The sequence below is a fragment of the Polistes canadensis genome, unplaced genomic scaffold, assembly GCF_001313835.1.
Source record: "Polistes canadensis isolate GaletaPanama2010 unplaced genomic scaffold, ASM131383v1 scaffold_386, whole genome shotgun sequence".
NCBI lineage: Eukaryota > Metazoa > Arthropoda > Insecta > Hymenoptera > Vespidae > Polistes > Polistes canadensis.
The window spans coordinates 17,846-33,046 of record NW_014569933.1 but is presented as its reverse complement, the minus strand read 5'-3'; the positions used below and the strand labels follow the sequence as shown (position 1 = coordinate 33,046).

At 27.1% G+C, this 15,201-nt stretch overlaps 3 protein-coding genes across 3 annotated transcripts in view; 2 read left to right on the top strand and 1 right to left on the bottom strand.

Annotated features, from left to right (window-relative positions):
* The window catches only part of LOC106792176, a gene marked incomplete at its 5' end in the record, with an annotated part of 20,810 nt that extends 14,660 nt beyond the window's left edge, over window positions 1-6,150 (top strand). The window contains 4 exon segments of the mRNA XM_014758392.1: window positions 3,063-3,395; window positions 4,829-5,061; window positions 5,158-5,523; window positions 5,626-6,150. Of these exon segments, the coding sequence (XP_014613878.1) occupies window positions 3,063-3,395; window positions 4,829-5,061; window positions 5,158-5,523; window positions 5,626-5,905 (1,212 nt within the window). The 3' untranslated portion in view covers window positions 5,906-6,150.
* A 3,464-nt stretch (window positions 6,151-9,614) lies between these two features.
* LOC106792178 (lipopolysaccharide-induced tumor necrosis factor-alpha factor homolog) lies at window positions 9,615-12,980 on the top strand. The gene is made up of 4 exons (XM_014758394.1): window positions 9,615-9,720; window positions 11,907-12,038; window positions 12,123-12,267; window positions 12,395-12,980. The coding sequence occupies exons 2-4, from the start codon at window positions 11,936-11,938 to the stop codon at window positions 12,495-12,497; spliced, it is 351 nt and encodes a 116-aa protein (XP_014613880.1). The 5' UTR covers window positions 9,615-9,720; window positions 11,907-11,935; the 3' UTR covers window positions 12,498-12,980.
* An 82-nt stretch (window positions 12,981-13,062) lies between these two features.
* On the bottom strand, window positions 13,063-14,842 carry LOC106792177 (nucleoside diphosphate kinase). The gene is made up of 4 exons (XM_014758393.1): window positions 14,610-14,842; window positions 14,101-14,202; window positions 13,762-14,012; window positions 13,063-13,448 (listed from the first exon to the last, which is right to left on the bottom strand). Exons 1-3 carry the CDS (start codon window positions 14,787-14,789, stop codon window positions 13,773-13,775), a joined length of 522 nt encoding a protein of 173 aa, XP_014613879.1. The 5' UTR covers window positions 14,790-14,842; the 3' UTR covers window positions 13,063-13,448; window positions 13,762-13,772.
* Window positions 14,843-15,201: the final 359 nt, after the last annotated feature.

The following is a 15,201-nucleotide window of genomic DNA, read 5'->3' as shown; positions in this document are numbered from 1 at the left end:
ATGAATTGCCCTTTTTAACATACAAAAAGAAAGTTCTTAGTTATTAATAGATATATTATTCTTCTTTCTTTCTTTCTTTCTTGATTTTATTTATTGGTGTGTCCTTGTAACGGTTTATATTCTCTCATGAGAGATTATAATACCTATGTATGTATCAGGGTTTACAATGAGAAGTGTTTCCTATATTCTCAAACCTTAAGATATATAACTAAAAGAGGTGTGTAAGCCATACGAATGCTCTTTTCTACAGTCCACTAACTAAACATAAGACGAAAGAAGGAACGGGAAAAAGAAAATAAGAAAGATGAAGAGAGAAAGAGAAAGAGAGGTCTCGCCTTAATCTACTTTTCATCTTGCCAGACTGGTTCGTCCCTTCCTTCGACACCATCATTTTAACTCTTTTCTTTGGCTTTCCTAACTTCTTCTTCTTCTTTTTTTTCTTCTTCTTCTTGTTCTTCTTCTCTATTACACCGATTTCTCCAGTTATTCTAATTTTATAATCAAATTTTGTTCCATTTTGTTAAATGTTCTCTAATGTTGCTTTTCTTCTTGTTCTTTTTTACTGTTTACTGATTTCTTTACTTATTTCAATTTTATAATCAAATTTTGTTGCATTTTGTTAAATGTTCTCTAATGTTATTATTATTCTTCTTATTCTTTTTTACTATTCACTGATTTCTTTAGTTATTCCTATTTTATAATCAAATTTTGTTGCATTTTGTTAAATATTCTCTAATGTTGCTTTTCTTCTTCTTGTTCTTTTTTACTATTCACTGATTTATTTAGTTATTCTAATTTTATAATCAAATTTTGTTGCATTCTATTAGATATTCTTTATAATATTATTTTTATACACGGTGAAGAGCCGATTTACAAAAAGAAAAGAAAAAAATGACTCTTTGATGATGGTGCATAAAATGTTCACTCTTTATTTAAATCAACGTCAAGTTTTGTAAATAATTATTTTACCTTTTTTTTCTTTCTTTTTCTTTTTTATAGATTTAACGTAAAATTAAATTTATATAGGGTGTTATAATTTAATAAATGTATCTTGCATTTAATTAAATCCATTAGAAAAAATTTTTAATCGTATAATTAATTAAAATTTGATTTAAATTTAATTACAAATTCAGAACAGAGTTTTCTTTTGTTAAATTATATTTAAGTATCATTGCTGTCTACTAATAATGTAATAATTAATTTACAAATTCATACCAAAAAATTTCTTGTTCTATTCTTTTTCTTTTTTTTTCTTTTTAATTTACATAATTATTTAATATTTTGTAAATTATAACAATCCCCTTTTAGTTGCAACAATAAAGATCGTCGACCTTAGCCTGCTTGCGCATGCACCTAACTGACCTACAATCAACTGCATAAAGCTAGACATTGATTGCGTCAAACTCGAGAAAGAAAGAAATGAAGAAAGAATGAAGGGGGAAAAGGAAGAGAAGGAAATACGTCTGTACCATTCTCGATTACTGTAGAGAGTATCTTAAAGATGCGTGCGTAGGTCTCTTGTGACCGTCAATTACAGATAAACAAGGTTATTCGTATAATGAAAGATTAACTTAGCTGTATATATTCCTTTGAATAGCGGTTCTTATTGTCTTATAAAAATGGCTCCTAAGAAAAACAGATTAAATCATTTAAGCAACTTAAAATATATTTTATCAAGTTGTTTAAATATGATTTAATATAAAATATATATAATAATAATATAAAATATATATGATAATATATAAAATATATAATTAAATATATAATAAATATTGATATAAATATATATATTATTATGTTCCACTGTTGAGGTCAGGGAAATGTATTATAAGAATGGAAATTTGTAATTTTATTGATTATTGAATCAATTGACGGTTATTCCCGTCCCTTTACTATGACCAAAACTATGCTTTTCCCACTGTTTTGGTCAATCTTAATGTTAAGATTTGACATGGGACCGAGGGAGGCCCAATACGTGTGGCAGATCTTATTTACAATTAAATAAATTTTGATACAGGCTCCAATTCACTTTCTCAATCATTTTATGGCAGAAATACGGACTTATTTATCAATCAATTGAATATAAGTTTGTTACAGATTATTGTAGGATTACAATTAGTTACTTTTCAGAATGCTTGACAAATACCGAAATTATTTGATTGACAATAATTTGGATTATCGAACTAACGAGTTATTTTCTGAGTAAGGAAGAACTTGTTACTATTGGAATGTAAGTTCGAGTAATTCTAAATGATACAGAAATTATGGATACTCCAATTTACAAAATTTTATTCAATACCTGACGGCTTATGCAACACTTTGGGGACTGGTAGTTGACTTTAAATGATTTGATTAAATCCTTTATTATTTCCAAACTGAAATCAGAACTGGACTTTTACTGTTAGATTGATAAAACTAGTTTAGTATTGAATTTACTGATGAACAACTTAACTTACTGAAAAATGGTCCTGAACTCTTGCTAAGACTGAATTTTGGGGTGATTTATAGACCAATTAACGTGTAGTGGGAGTGATTCCCACTCAGGCCTTTCTACCAGATTTTACCCCACGTGACCCTTAGCCTTATTCAATTTTACTTATTTCAATTTTCTACTGTTATAATTTAAACAAGTAAAAATATTATTCAGGATTTAAATCAGTCAAGTTCCAAATACCTATGATGCTTTTTATAATTGTTGGTATAAGTATCCGTTAATTTGTATGAAAAATAAATTGATTATTAGTAATAATAAATCAATGAAACGTTTCATGAAACTAATAAATTGTATGTTTCTAATAGTATTTTACTTTCTAGCCAAGTTAGTTATTCTGTTCATAAAATTGCTATTAAAAACATTCAAAGCTGCAGGGATTATTCAATTTAAACAAGTACAAATATTATTCAGGATTTAAATCAGTCAAATTCCAAAAGCTATGATGCTTTTTATAATCGTTGTCTTCAAAGTATCCGTTTAAAATTAGTCTACAAAATAAATTGATTATTATTAAGAATAAATCAATGAAACGTTTAATGAAATTGTTTGTTTGTTTGTTTATTTATAGGCTGAAAGAGATAAATTGGAAAAGGCACGTCGTTTTTTGGAGATGAGATTAGAGGATTGCGAATCCGAATTAAGAGGTAAAGAGGACGATCTCTTCTTACAACTGGAACGAACACTTCGATTGGAGGAAGAAGTCGAACGTGCGAAGGTGGAGCGTGACAACTATATAGCAGCTCGCGATCGTTTGGATCAACAGCGCGAAATTGCTTTAAAAAGATTGCAACTTCAGCTTGCACAAAACGAAGCAACCAGACAATCACTCGAACGGGCACGGCAGGAAGTCATAAGACAGGCCACCGTCATTCGAGCTGAACGAGATGCACTCGAGAAAGAAGTAAGAACAATTCATAGGAAGATTCAAAACTAATTAGTATTTCAATATTTTTTTTTTTATTATTTTTCGTGTCATTCACAAAACAAATATTCTACGAAATTAATCACACAAGAATGAAAAAGTGAAACTGAAGAATATAATATGTCGGTATAGTAGGAATCTGTTAACCCTTTCTGTGCTATGGGCGCATATATGCGCCCAACTGAAGAGAAAGAAGTAAGAACAATTGAAGATGATTCAAAACTTCCACGTACGGTCAAATGACCTGTAATTTCTAAAAATTTCGTTGGAAACGCATACAATGTACATTATTCATTTCTAAATGAAATAAGGTATATTGTTCACTATCTCAATTGTGTGGGACTAAAATCTAATTCTATAGAAAAATATATGTTCTTTTTAAAGCAGTTATTTGACCGTTTACGGTAGGAATAAATATCTATAAAATGTCTGTAGGTTTAGTGTTAATTAGTATTTCAATATTTTCCTTGTTATTTTTCGGATCATTCAAAACAAAAAATATTCTACAAAATTAATCACAAGAATGAAAAAGTGATAAATTGAAGAATATAATCTGTCGATATAGTAGAAATCTGTTAACCTTTTACGTGCTATGGACGCATATATGCGTTTATCAATTTTGTCTTCCTCCCTCGTGCTTGAGATTCTTCTTTTTATGTTTTTTCTGTTATTCAATTATCAAAAATAGTATTCTGTTCATACGGTATTCAGCACTCAAAGAGTTAATTATTATTATACTTAGCCCCTTGTTCTACAACAATGAGTAAGATTCATGGTAAGAAATTTGAGTCGAAAGAGATATGCGACGAACCTGACTCGTGATTCAGTTATTTTCTTACTTTAGTTACCTATAATTATTATAATAATAATTATTATTATTGATTGAGCAATCGGGAGTTATCGGATAGGACAAGGAGTTAAAGAAGTATATTAGCAATACAAAAAAAAAAGGAACCATTTTAACATATCAAAAAATAGAGATAAATTTTATCAGTAAAACGTAATCTGCTTATGCAGTAGGAAAGTAAAATATAATGAAATATTTTTATTATATTCAAAAATAAGTAAAATATAATAAAATATTTTTTATTATATTATGCTTATTATATTAAACTTATTATATTAACTTATTAATTTTATTATATATTTAAAGTAAAATATTATTTTTTATTATATTATACTTATTATATTAANCTTATTATATTAAACTTATTATATTAACTTATTAATTTTATTATATATTTAAAGTAAAATATTATTTTTTATTATATTATACTTATTATATTAACTTATTAATTTTATTATATTTTTAAAGTAAAATATAATAAAATATTGTTATTATATTCAAAAATAAAAAGTATACTTTATAGGATACCCAATAAGAAATATGAATTTTGTTTGTTTGTTAATAGAACAAAACGTTGAAAGAGAAGTTACGTTTGGGCGAGGACGAATTAGGTATAGAAAGACGTCGACGAGAGGAAGGAGTAGCAGCGCTTACGAGAGAAACAATAACGTTGAGGCATGCTGCAAGACATCTAAGAGCAGCAACACTTCATGCCACATCTTGCCGTCGTCGTAGAAGATGTTCCATTTGTCTTTACGCTCAACGTACGTTCGCTGAGGTAGACGATTATCAGGACGAGTAAGTTTGATTTATTTAACAATTGATATGTTACTGTTTTTATTCTAAATGAAATATCTTATTATTTGATAATATATTTATTGATTATTATTTCAGTGGTAATCTCTTCAAGTGCCTTCAAGCGCCCTTACAAGATTTGCGTACTTGGTTACGACCAAGTGCAACGTGTACTGCTGGTTCAGCATGCACTGGTGGTGGTTCGTCGCGTACACCTCGAACAAGTTCACCTTTGGCTGAACGAGAAATTGCCTACATCGATGACTCAAGTGTTGATAGTAGCGGTGGTGTTAGTACCAATGGTAGTACCGAAATGACTACCAGTAGTAGTACTACAAGTAACAGCAGTAGTAACAGTGCTTCAGATGATGAGGCCTATCCAAGTACCCTAGTTGCTGAGATGTCATTGTCATCAGCTAATTCAAATGTACCACCCAATAATCGAGCATTTTCTTCGGATTCAGGGTATTTATTATATAACCCAATACTTCTCCTATCATAATTATTTCATTGAAGACCTACACAAACACAAAGTAGATGGTTAAAAAACTAGCGGACCGTTTCTAGGTTCTCCTCGGAAATCGGAGACCGCAGATCACGGTGTTTCGAAAATGGTTGCAGCAGTGCCAGCAGTAGCACCGGTAGCAAGAGCAGAAAAATCAGCGAATCCTTCAGCAGTAGCGAGCCGGATGATCAGGGTACGTCGGGAGGAGGAGGAGGATTTACCCGTTCCAAGTGGACATCTTCCTTCCGCAGATTGCTAGGACGCAAATTGAAATCGAAACAATCAACTGCGTCCAATAGTGGTGGTAGTTGTGGTGGTGGTAGTAGTGGTGGTACATCGTGAACGATCACAATTCATCAATAACGTTGAAGAATATATAAGTATGAATGTTGGTAAAGATCGTTTAAGATCTTTTTTTAATCAATTTCATCTAACATGTGATTATTTCAAATATATCCCGTTTCCTTTTAAACGTTTAATATAAATTTGAAAATAACAAAAATCTTTTTTTTCTCTTCTAAACGGTTTTCTATTTGTTTGTTAAGGATATACTAAATACGTTATTTTGTGTTATAAAGTATTATTATTATTCTTCTCTTCGTATGATTATTATTATTATTATTATTATTATTATTATTTATTTATTGTTTTGGTATTGTTTGGACTTGTTAGATCAAGTAATTTTGCTATATTTGACGTTCCATTTATTAGGATAAATCATTCCATAAAACTTGATTAATAAATAAATATAAATATGTACACATTTATATATTTATTTATATATCTATATATATATACATACATATATTCTTTTTTCTTTTTTTTTGTTAAATCAAGGCAAAAGAGAAATCGTTGATTCAATACTGCCGACTGTGTGCATATCGAATTGCATTAGACTTTTATCGTTATATATATATATATATATACATATATAAATATTTGTTATGTGTATGAATAATAAAAAAAAAAAAGTATGTGTACGTACGTATAGATGTGCAAGGATTCGCCCGCGTGTGATTTAATCTTATGTTGTAATATAATTTATTCACATACATTGGGTATACGTTCATATTTATTATTTTCACACATGATTTATATCAAAGTTGTTAGAGACATTATGCTGACAATGTAATACATTGCAAGATAAACTTTAGTTCATTCCTAGTACGTTTATTATTTTATTTTTATTATTTTTATAATAATAATAATAAATAATTATTATTAATATCATGTTCTTTTTTTTTTATCACGCTTTATCTTCGTTTGCCAGATTATAAATGAAAAGAAAAAAAAAAGAAAAAAAAGGGTATTTATGATGTAAGATAATTATTTAACAAACGATTGATGAATAATATATATATATATATATATTATATATGATTTGACGATTACACAAATATACTACGTGAACTTAATTTAAGTATATATTTAAATGAACGCATTTAAATATATTATTACTATAATAGTATATATATATATAATTATTTACTTAAAATATGAGAATAAAATAATTGGTTTGACCAAAAATTTGAATAAAAAATATTAAAGGCTCGTTTTTTGAATTGGATGTGATAGTATTTCGATTGGGAGGACAGGACATTTATAAATAAAAGAAAAAATTGGGAAAAAATTAAAAAGGGTAAATAAAAATAAATTGAAACGTTATTGTTTTCCAATATAAGATTTTTAAGTCGTTACGTTTATAGCGCGTTTATTATTCGAACTGTTAAAGTATTAGCCAAAGAATTTAATAGGCTATATATATATATATACAAATAAATATATAATATATAGACAAGAAAGAACATATTAAAATTGTATCATCGTAAAATCATGTAAAATTAGAAACATTAATGTAATGATCCTACGACAAACCAGAAATACTCTTTTTGTTTTTTTTTTTTTTTACATTTAACGATTCGTATATATTAGAATACTAAGAGTATTCGGTTTTTGTAGTACAATAATGAAAGAAAAAGAAACAAAAGTAATAATAATTATTACCGACGTGTTACAACAGTTGTATCTCGAATTTTGTAATAGTAAAAAACATACATAAAATACACGTAAAAATGTGCTTGATGCGAATTTTTTTCAATAAAAAAGAAAAAAAAACGAAAAAAAAAACAAAAAAGATAAAAGAAATAAAAGATAAGAACATCCTTCAAGCGAAACCTTCCAATGATATAATCCACAATAGAAAAATAATTAAATACTTTAAACTATTCATTTCTTTAGACTCTAATTTTTTTTGTCCACGAATCTAGCCTAAAATTACAGTGGGGGGAGGGCAGGGAAAATTAGTCTCTAAAAAAATTTCGAAAAAATTCTAATCTATCCGTATTTGTTTTTATAATTGTTTAGAAATTCTTTCAGAACCCCCCATTGCATGTATAAATTAATTTTTATTTCTAATATTTTTCATTATACTCTTAAAATAAGATTTTTTTTTTTAAATGAAAGAAATAAAAACAAATGACGAGTCACAAAAAATTATTCGATTAATTAACTCCTTAAATTAAGTTTACTTACTTTATGTTGAAAAATGACAAATAATTTGTATACAAAATTATTATTACATTAAAAAAAAAAAAAAAAAACAAACAAAATTGTGTTTTATAATATATAGATTATTATTTGAGTATTCGCACGCATCATTTTAATAAAAGATATTTAAAATAATTGCATTTTTTTTTTTTTAGTCTAAAAATATTTAATTAAGAAGATTGATTGGAGGAGTGTTTTTTTTTTTTTTTAAGTGCGTGGGATTAATATCGATAAAAGGAAATAAGATATAAAGACATTTTGTAAAAGATGTATTTATAATACTTGCCAATTAAAAGTCATGTGTATATATATAGATATAGATAACATTATTCTTTTTCATTCTATTTTTAAATTAAAATACAATAATGTCACGTAATATCGTTACGAATCGTAGTCAAAATTCTAATTTAATATTTCGACGGGTGTTTAAAAACACATTCAACACATTCTATTGTTGTGTTTGCATAGAAATATATATTATATGTTATATATTATATGGTTATTTATATAAGAAATTATTCAAACAATTTCTTTAAATTTCATTTGAATCTTGGAAAGATGATTACAAAACCGTGTTAAGTATATAAATTAAAAAAAACATTAAATAAAAAAAAAAAACACATATAATATAGATAAAAGATTCTAAAGTAAAGAAAAATTACTTGCGGTTTGTTTATCTAAAAAAATAAAAAAAAGAATAAACAAAAAAAAAAAAAGATTTATCAAAGCGGAAGCATCTCATAGAAACGTCATCTAATCTTTCCGAGCATTTAATGATTCATATATATATTTACTAAAATATGCAATACCAAAGTATATAGTATTGTTATATGATTATATTCTAATAATTGTAACTCTTCTAATTAATAGTTACTAATTTTTAATTATGAAATAAAACAATACATTTACCAACGATTAAATTATATTAACAAATTATGAAATTTATACAGATATAATATACAGGTGATACTATTTTTTTTCTATTCTACAAAACAATACAGAAAAATGTTTTAAATAACAAACAACGAAAATGAATATCTATTATTAAAATGTGTGTATGCGTGTATGTGTACGCGCTCGCGCACGGAAAACATACACACGTGCGTAAGTTCAAGCAAACAGGTATAAAAAGATCTTGGATCGATATTCACGCGTGTTTCGATAAAGAAAATGTTTTTAGAACTTCTTGGCGTATCAGTGACGTTTCGTAGAAACCCATTCTCTCTCTCTCTCTCTCTCTCTCTCTCTCTCTCTCTCTCTCTTTCTCATTTACTACCAACTACTACAGGCCTGTTTCATTCGGTACATATCCGTGAAATGATCACGTAGAAGTTCAGTTAACACTAAGAGGTGACGGAGTATCGATGTTTCGTTAGATCGTTCCGTGAATTTTATAAAGTAACGAATAGTGATACCGTAATAATTCTTAAACGTTTCAATTATACAATTAAGAAAAAATTAATTATATATATATATAATAATAATAAGATTTTTATTTTAAATAATTGAATATATATATATATATATATAAGATCTATAAAATAAAGAAATAAAAATAAAAATAGATAGAGTATACTGCCAAATATTCACATCGGTATCAAGTACAACAGGTATTTATGAACGTAACCATTTATAAATAATACGAATTTTCACGAAGATAAGCCGATCATAGCCGATCGTAAAATTTTCCTTGAAAAAAAGCCTCACACACCCAAAACATTCAATATCTTTTGTTTTATATTTCATTGTGGTTCAATGTTACATAATTAAAATATAGTTGTATGATATTTAATAATATATATATGTATCGTGTTGTAATACATTACGTATAGTTATATATTTATATTAATATAATATATTTTATAACGTATAATTCATTTGCAATTTGAAATATGATTGTGAAATTAGTCGAGATTCATCGAACGATAAGAAGGAAGAGAGGTGCGTTATCGATAAGTTTTTTCCTTCTTTGGTTATGACTCATATATATTATTTCTTAAAAATACATTAGAAGAAAATGTATTCGATTCCTATTAAACAATCATATGATTATGTCAAACGAACGTCATTCGAAGATAATGCATTAGTGTTCTGAACGCGAGAGAAAAAAATTATAATCAATATTGATTGAAATTAAAAAATGATATATCAGCGAATGATTAATTTATTATTTAGAATCTTAGATTATTTCGAATTTTTTTCTTAATACGTTTTACTTCTTTCTTTATTTTGTTTTTAATTTTTTTTTTATGTCGTGACAATTTTACGTTAAAAATATATATATATATATATTTTTGTGTGTGTGTGAATAAAATGAATTAGAAATAATATTTAACGAAAATCGTATTAATTTTTATAACAAACTAAGAGATTCAAAAAATCGTAGAAAAAATTTTCCAAAATCGTACAAAATATTTTCTTTCGTTCGTTATACCTTTCAACTAAATATTTCGATCGATCGAATGAAAAACTCGAAGGCCGCAGCTCGATGATATTATCGTTTTAATAATATTGATATGTGATACTAGATACATACATCCATACATACACGAAAACTCGAGGATGTATATTCTAACCGCTAAATACAAAGAAAAAAAAAAAAATTTAATACGATATTCGTGATAAGTACACGCGAACTCGGGGTTTTTATCAACGGTAAATATACACTAATGTAAAAATGAGTCACACACGATGTGAAATGTACTTTAATTTTATTATTATACTGCAAACAAAAAATCAATTTTCCACAATTTAAATTTGCGCGGGACTTCAATTAAAACGTTCATTGGTTGTTGCCCGTTTGCCGATAAATACGAGTAAACAGATCGTTTTTTTTCTGTTAAATTTTTTCACAATTTTTCGATCAATCATACATTTGTGAAGAAAATAAAAATGAAGATATTACGAATAGAACGTTAAAAATACACATCATAGTAAATATTTAATTAATAAAATATATCTAATACAATCGATATATATATTTTTTTTTTGAAATTTTCGACCTCTGGTGGCCGTTTCGAGAATTATTAATTTTTCATCGTGGCGAAAAATCGATCGAAGATAAAGATAATAAATTGATGATGATAATGATGACAATGATGGTATACAAGCTGTTTATCTTATCACTTATCATCGTTGTATAACTCACGATTATTATTAAAAAAAAAAACTAGAGATAAGAGAGAAAAAAAATTTCAAGATTAATTCGAGAATATTTTTTTCTTTTCATTTCTATCTCTATCTCTCTCTCTCTCTCTCTTTCTCTCTCTCAATAGAAAGATATTATTATTTTTCTTTTAATATACGTAATACATTACGTCACTTAATTAACTAAAGTAATTTTAAAAAAAAAAAAAAAAAATGAAAAGAATAATAAATGCAATTATTGATTAATCATCATATAATGGAAATTTAATTTCCTTATTTTCCAAGGATGAATAAACGCATACGTGATATATTGGAAAATAATTTAACAAGAGACATTCGAGATGCTTGATCCTGGATAAAAAATATTTTATCGTTATAAAATACACGATATATAAAATAAAACGTTAAATAATTATTTACAAGCAACGTCGCAATATTCCTATAAATTATATTGAATTACATTTAATATATTTTCTTAAGTACCGTATATCGTTATTATATATCTCATTCGCGTGTAAATCGATATGAAAAATCGTGGAAATAAAATCAAAAAAAAACACCACATGTCGCGAACAAAGTTCAATTAGATCTATCTGACATTTCTAATTTCGTTTATATAAAATTTTTTCTTTTTTTTTGTTTCTTGCAGATCTTGATCGATACAAAAACTAAATCGATATGGAAAAAAGTGGACCACCACAACCTGGTTTTGTTCCACCAGGTGGTTCATCTCCACCCCCTCCTTACGCAGGTGGACCATCACCACCACCACCCCATCAAAGTACATATAATTTTTCTTTTTAAATATTCAATATATATAAATAAATAATTAAAAACACTAATTATATTATTTTTTATATTACAGATGTGATAATCGTGACAAGTGAGGCTTTTGGGTCAGAATCAAGAGTAATGACATGTCCACATTGTAGACAAAATATATCAACTCGCGTGGACACAGAATCCAACACAAAGACGCATTTATTCGCTTTGTTGCTATGCCTTGTCGGGTAAAATTATTTCAATCTTTTTTATAATTATTATTACAAAAATTTGTTTTATAAAATAATATATATCTTATGTGTTAGAAAAATATTCTACAATATTTGTTTCTATTTTTTTTTTTTCATATTTCAGATGCTGGCCCTGCGTATGCGTCCCTTATTGTATGGATACTTGTTTAGTGAAGAAACATTATTGTCCATCTTGTGGAGTTTTCCTCGGAGAATCTTCTAATTGATTCACTTTGCCATTACACTAATACATGGCATACTACTTTACGTTCATTCTTTTGTTTATTAACATATTCAGTTTTTTTTTTTCTTTTTTTAATCGAGAACGTATTTGATTTTATCTCTTCATCGATAAATAATTGCATTTAAATACGTTGTTGACTTGAAGGAAAACAAATTCAAGCTAAATAAAGCGATACGTTTATCTTTTTTCTTTATTAATTATGAAGAACATTGTGTCTTCGAACGGACCAAGTAAGAAATATCCTTTCGGAAAATATCTTATCTAGAAACAACACAATTTGAAAATATAATTCATTACGAATAGGATTTCCATTGATAGAATTTCATATATATTTATATATATATATAAATGAATAAATACATTTTTCTTTTTTTTACTTATAATGTATACCAACCAAATTGTATTTGATTTTACGATATTGTGTTTTAACGATTAAAAATAATATTTTGTTATAATATATCGATAATAATAAAAAAAAAAGAAAAAATTTATTTAATATTATTAAACGCACACGCACAATTGTTTTCTACAATGAAATGTTAAAAAGATTCTTTTTCTGTTTGTATATTTTCTTTATTATTTCGATACGATAAATATACATACATTTATATATGTATATACATATTATACATATATAAACATATAAAAAGAGTATTGTCGATATATAAAATTATTTTCCGTGGCTAAATTTGTATTTTTAAAAATACAAATTCCTCTATTACCCATTGATTAACAATGATTAACAATGATTAAACACATGATTTATAGATCAGATAATTATTCCTTACGAGTCTCTTTCGTGCTATCAAAAGTACTTGTATAAATGATAGAAGAAGGACTCCTTTTTCTCGTTCTGGCTTGTAAGATTCTTTATGGAATTGCAGGACACAATTTGTTTGCTTGTTTAATAACGGCAGTGTGTAATAAATGTTACCTATGATAGAATAGGGGAAACAAAATAAATACATAAACATATTTACCGTATATATTTTTAAAAGAATCAACAAAAAAATGACTGTAAAAGTTCTATAACATACTTTTATATCAACGCCATGCAAGATTATTATCTTTATTATTGAATGTGTCTTGCAAAGACTGTTCCAATTATTTATATACAATTGTTTTCTTAATAAAACACACAGTTATGAGTCAAGTAACTTCAAAGCGTTCAAAACATGCTATATTAATTATATATATATATATATTAATTCAGAAAAATTGATTCCCTTTTGTTAAAATATTATTACCTTCTGGCTGTTTATTCATAAATCCATTTTTCAGCCCACGATGCCCAATCTGTTAGGCTAGATTTTTCCTTTTCTCCGAACCACAATTTGATTTCTTTTTCCGCAGATTCAACCGAATCAGAACCATGAATTATATTACGACCAACCTGAAGACAAAAGTCGCCACGAATAGTGCCCGGTGCAGAATTCTTAGGATCTGTTTCTCCGAGCATTACTCGTCCAGTTTTGACAGCATTTAAACCTTCCCATACCTTAAAAAGTAATATTTATCAAAAATTTAAATATTATATCTCACAATGATATATTATATTATTAATAAATTTAATATGAATTATTTACCATAGGTACAACTGGTCCAGAGCTCATATATTTAACAAGACCAGGGAAGAATGGTTTAGCGGATAAATCAGCATAATGCTTTTGTAATAGTTCTTCGGTAGGCTGTTAATTATAAAAGGAAAGAAAAAAAAAATAAATAATCATCTAATCAATTATCTAACTTATATGATATATTTGAATTCATAAGATATATCAAAAGTTGGCAAGTATTGACACCGTATTGTTACTTCAATCATGCAATTGAGAACAATGACATTGACAAGGGTAGATCAACTTTTGGTTTGATTTTAATATCCCCGTCCCACCCCAAAAAATATAAAAATATCTCTATTATTAATTATTCTTTCTTGTTACGAAGAAAATATTAATTATTTCTAATAGATAAATCTAGATAATAGAAAAGAATTCATCGTGTAAAATAGCCGGGTGTCCACGTGGAGGAGGACATGATAACGGAGTCTGCGCTTTCGATATAATTAAAGGTACCACACAAATGCAATTAAACTTACCCAAACCATGTTAAGGGCAACTAATTTGAAGCCCTTTTCCTCGAAACGTTGAATGATTTTCCCGACGAGTCCACGTTGGACTCCGTCGGGTTTAATCATGATAAAGGTACGTTCTTTCGTGTTAGCCATTATGTACTCGCAAAGGAAATGAAGGAAGGTCAAAACTGAACACACCACCATAGATCTTCGTGGGGACAAGCTTCACAAGATAGGAAAAGAACTCGTAATCCGCATTGCGACAATGGAATGGGAAATGACATTGAGTTTAATTCACTTTTTTGACGCTAAAGCGCTACCATAGGGATTGACTTTAAAGTACAATGGACGCTTGCGCATGAACATTGAACGAATTATTTTGTATATTTTTTTTTCTTTTTTATTTATTTTTCTACAAATTTTTTTTATATTTCTGAAATATATATATATATATATATATATATTAACTTTGGGTTATATTTATTATCATTGCGATAAGATAATTACCATGTTAGAAATATCGTTTCGAGAAATACAATTTTTAAAAAAGAAATTAACTTTTTATAACTCAATTTCTTTTTACTGCACCCCCTTCCTCCGAAACGAGGAAATTATT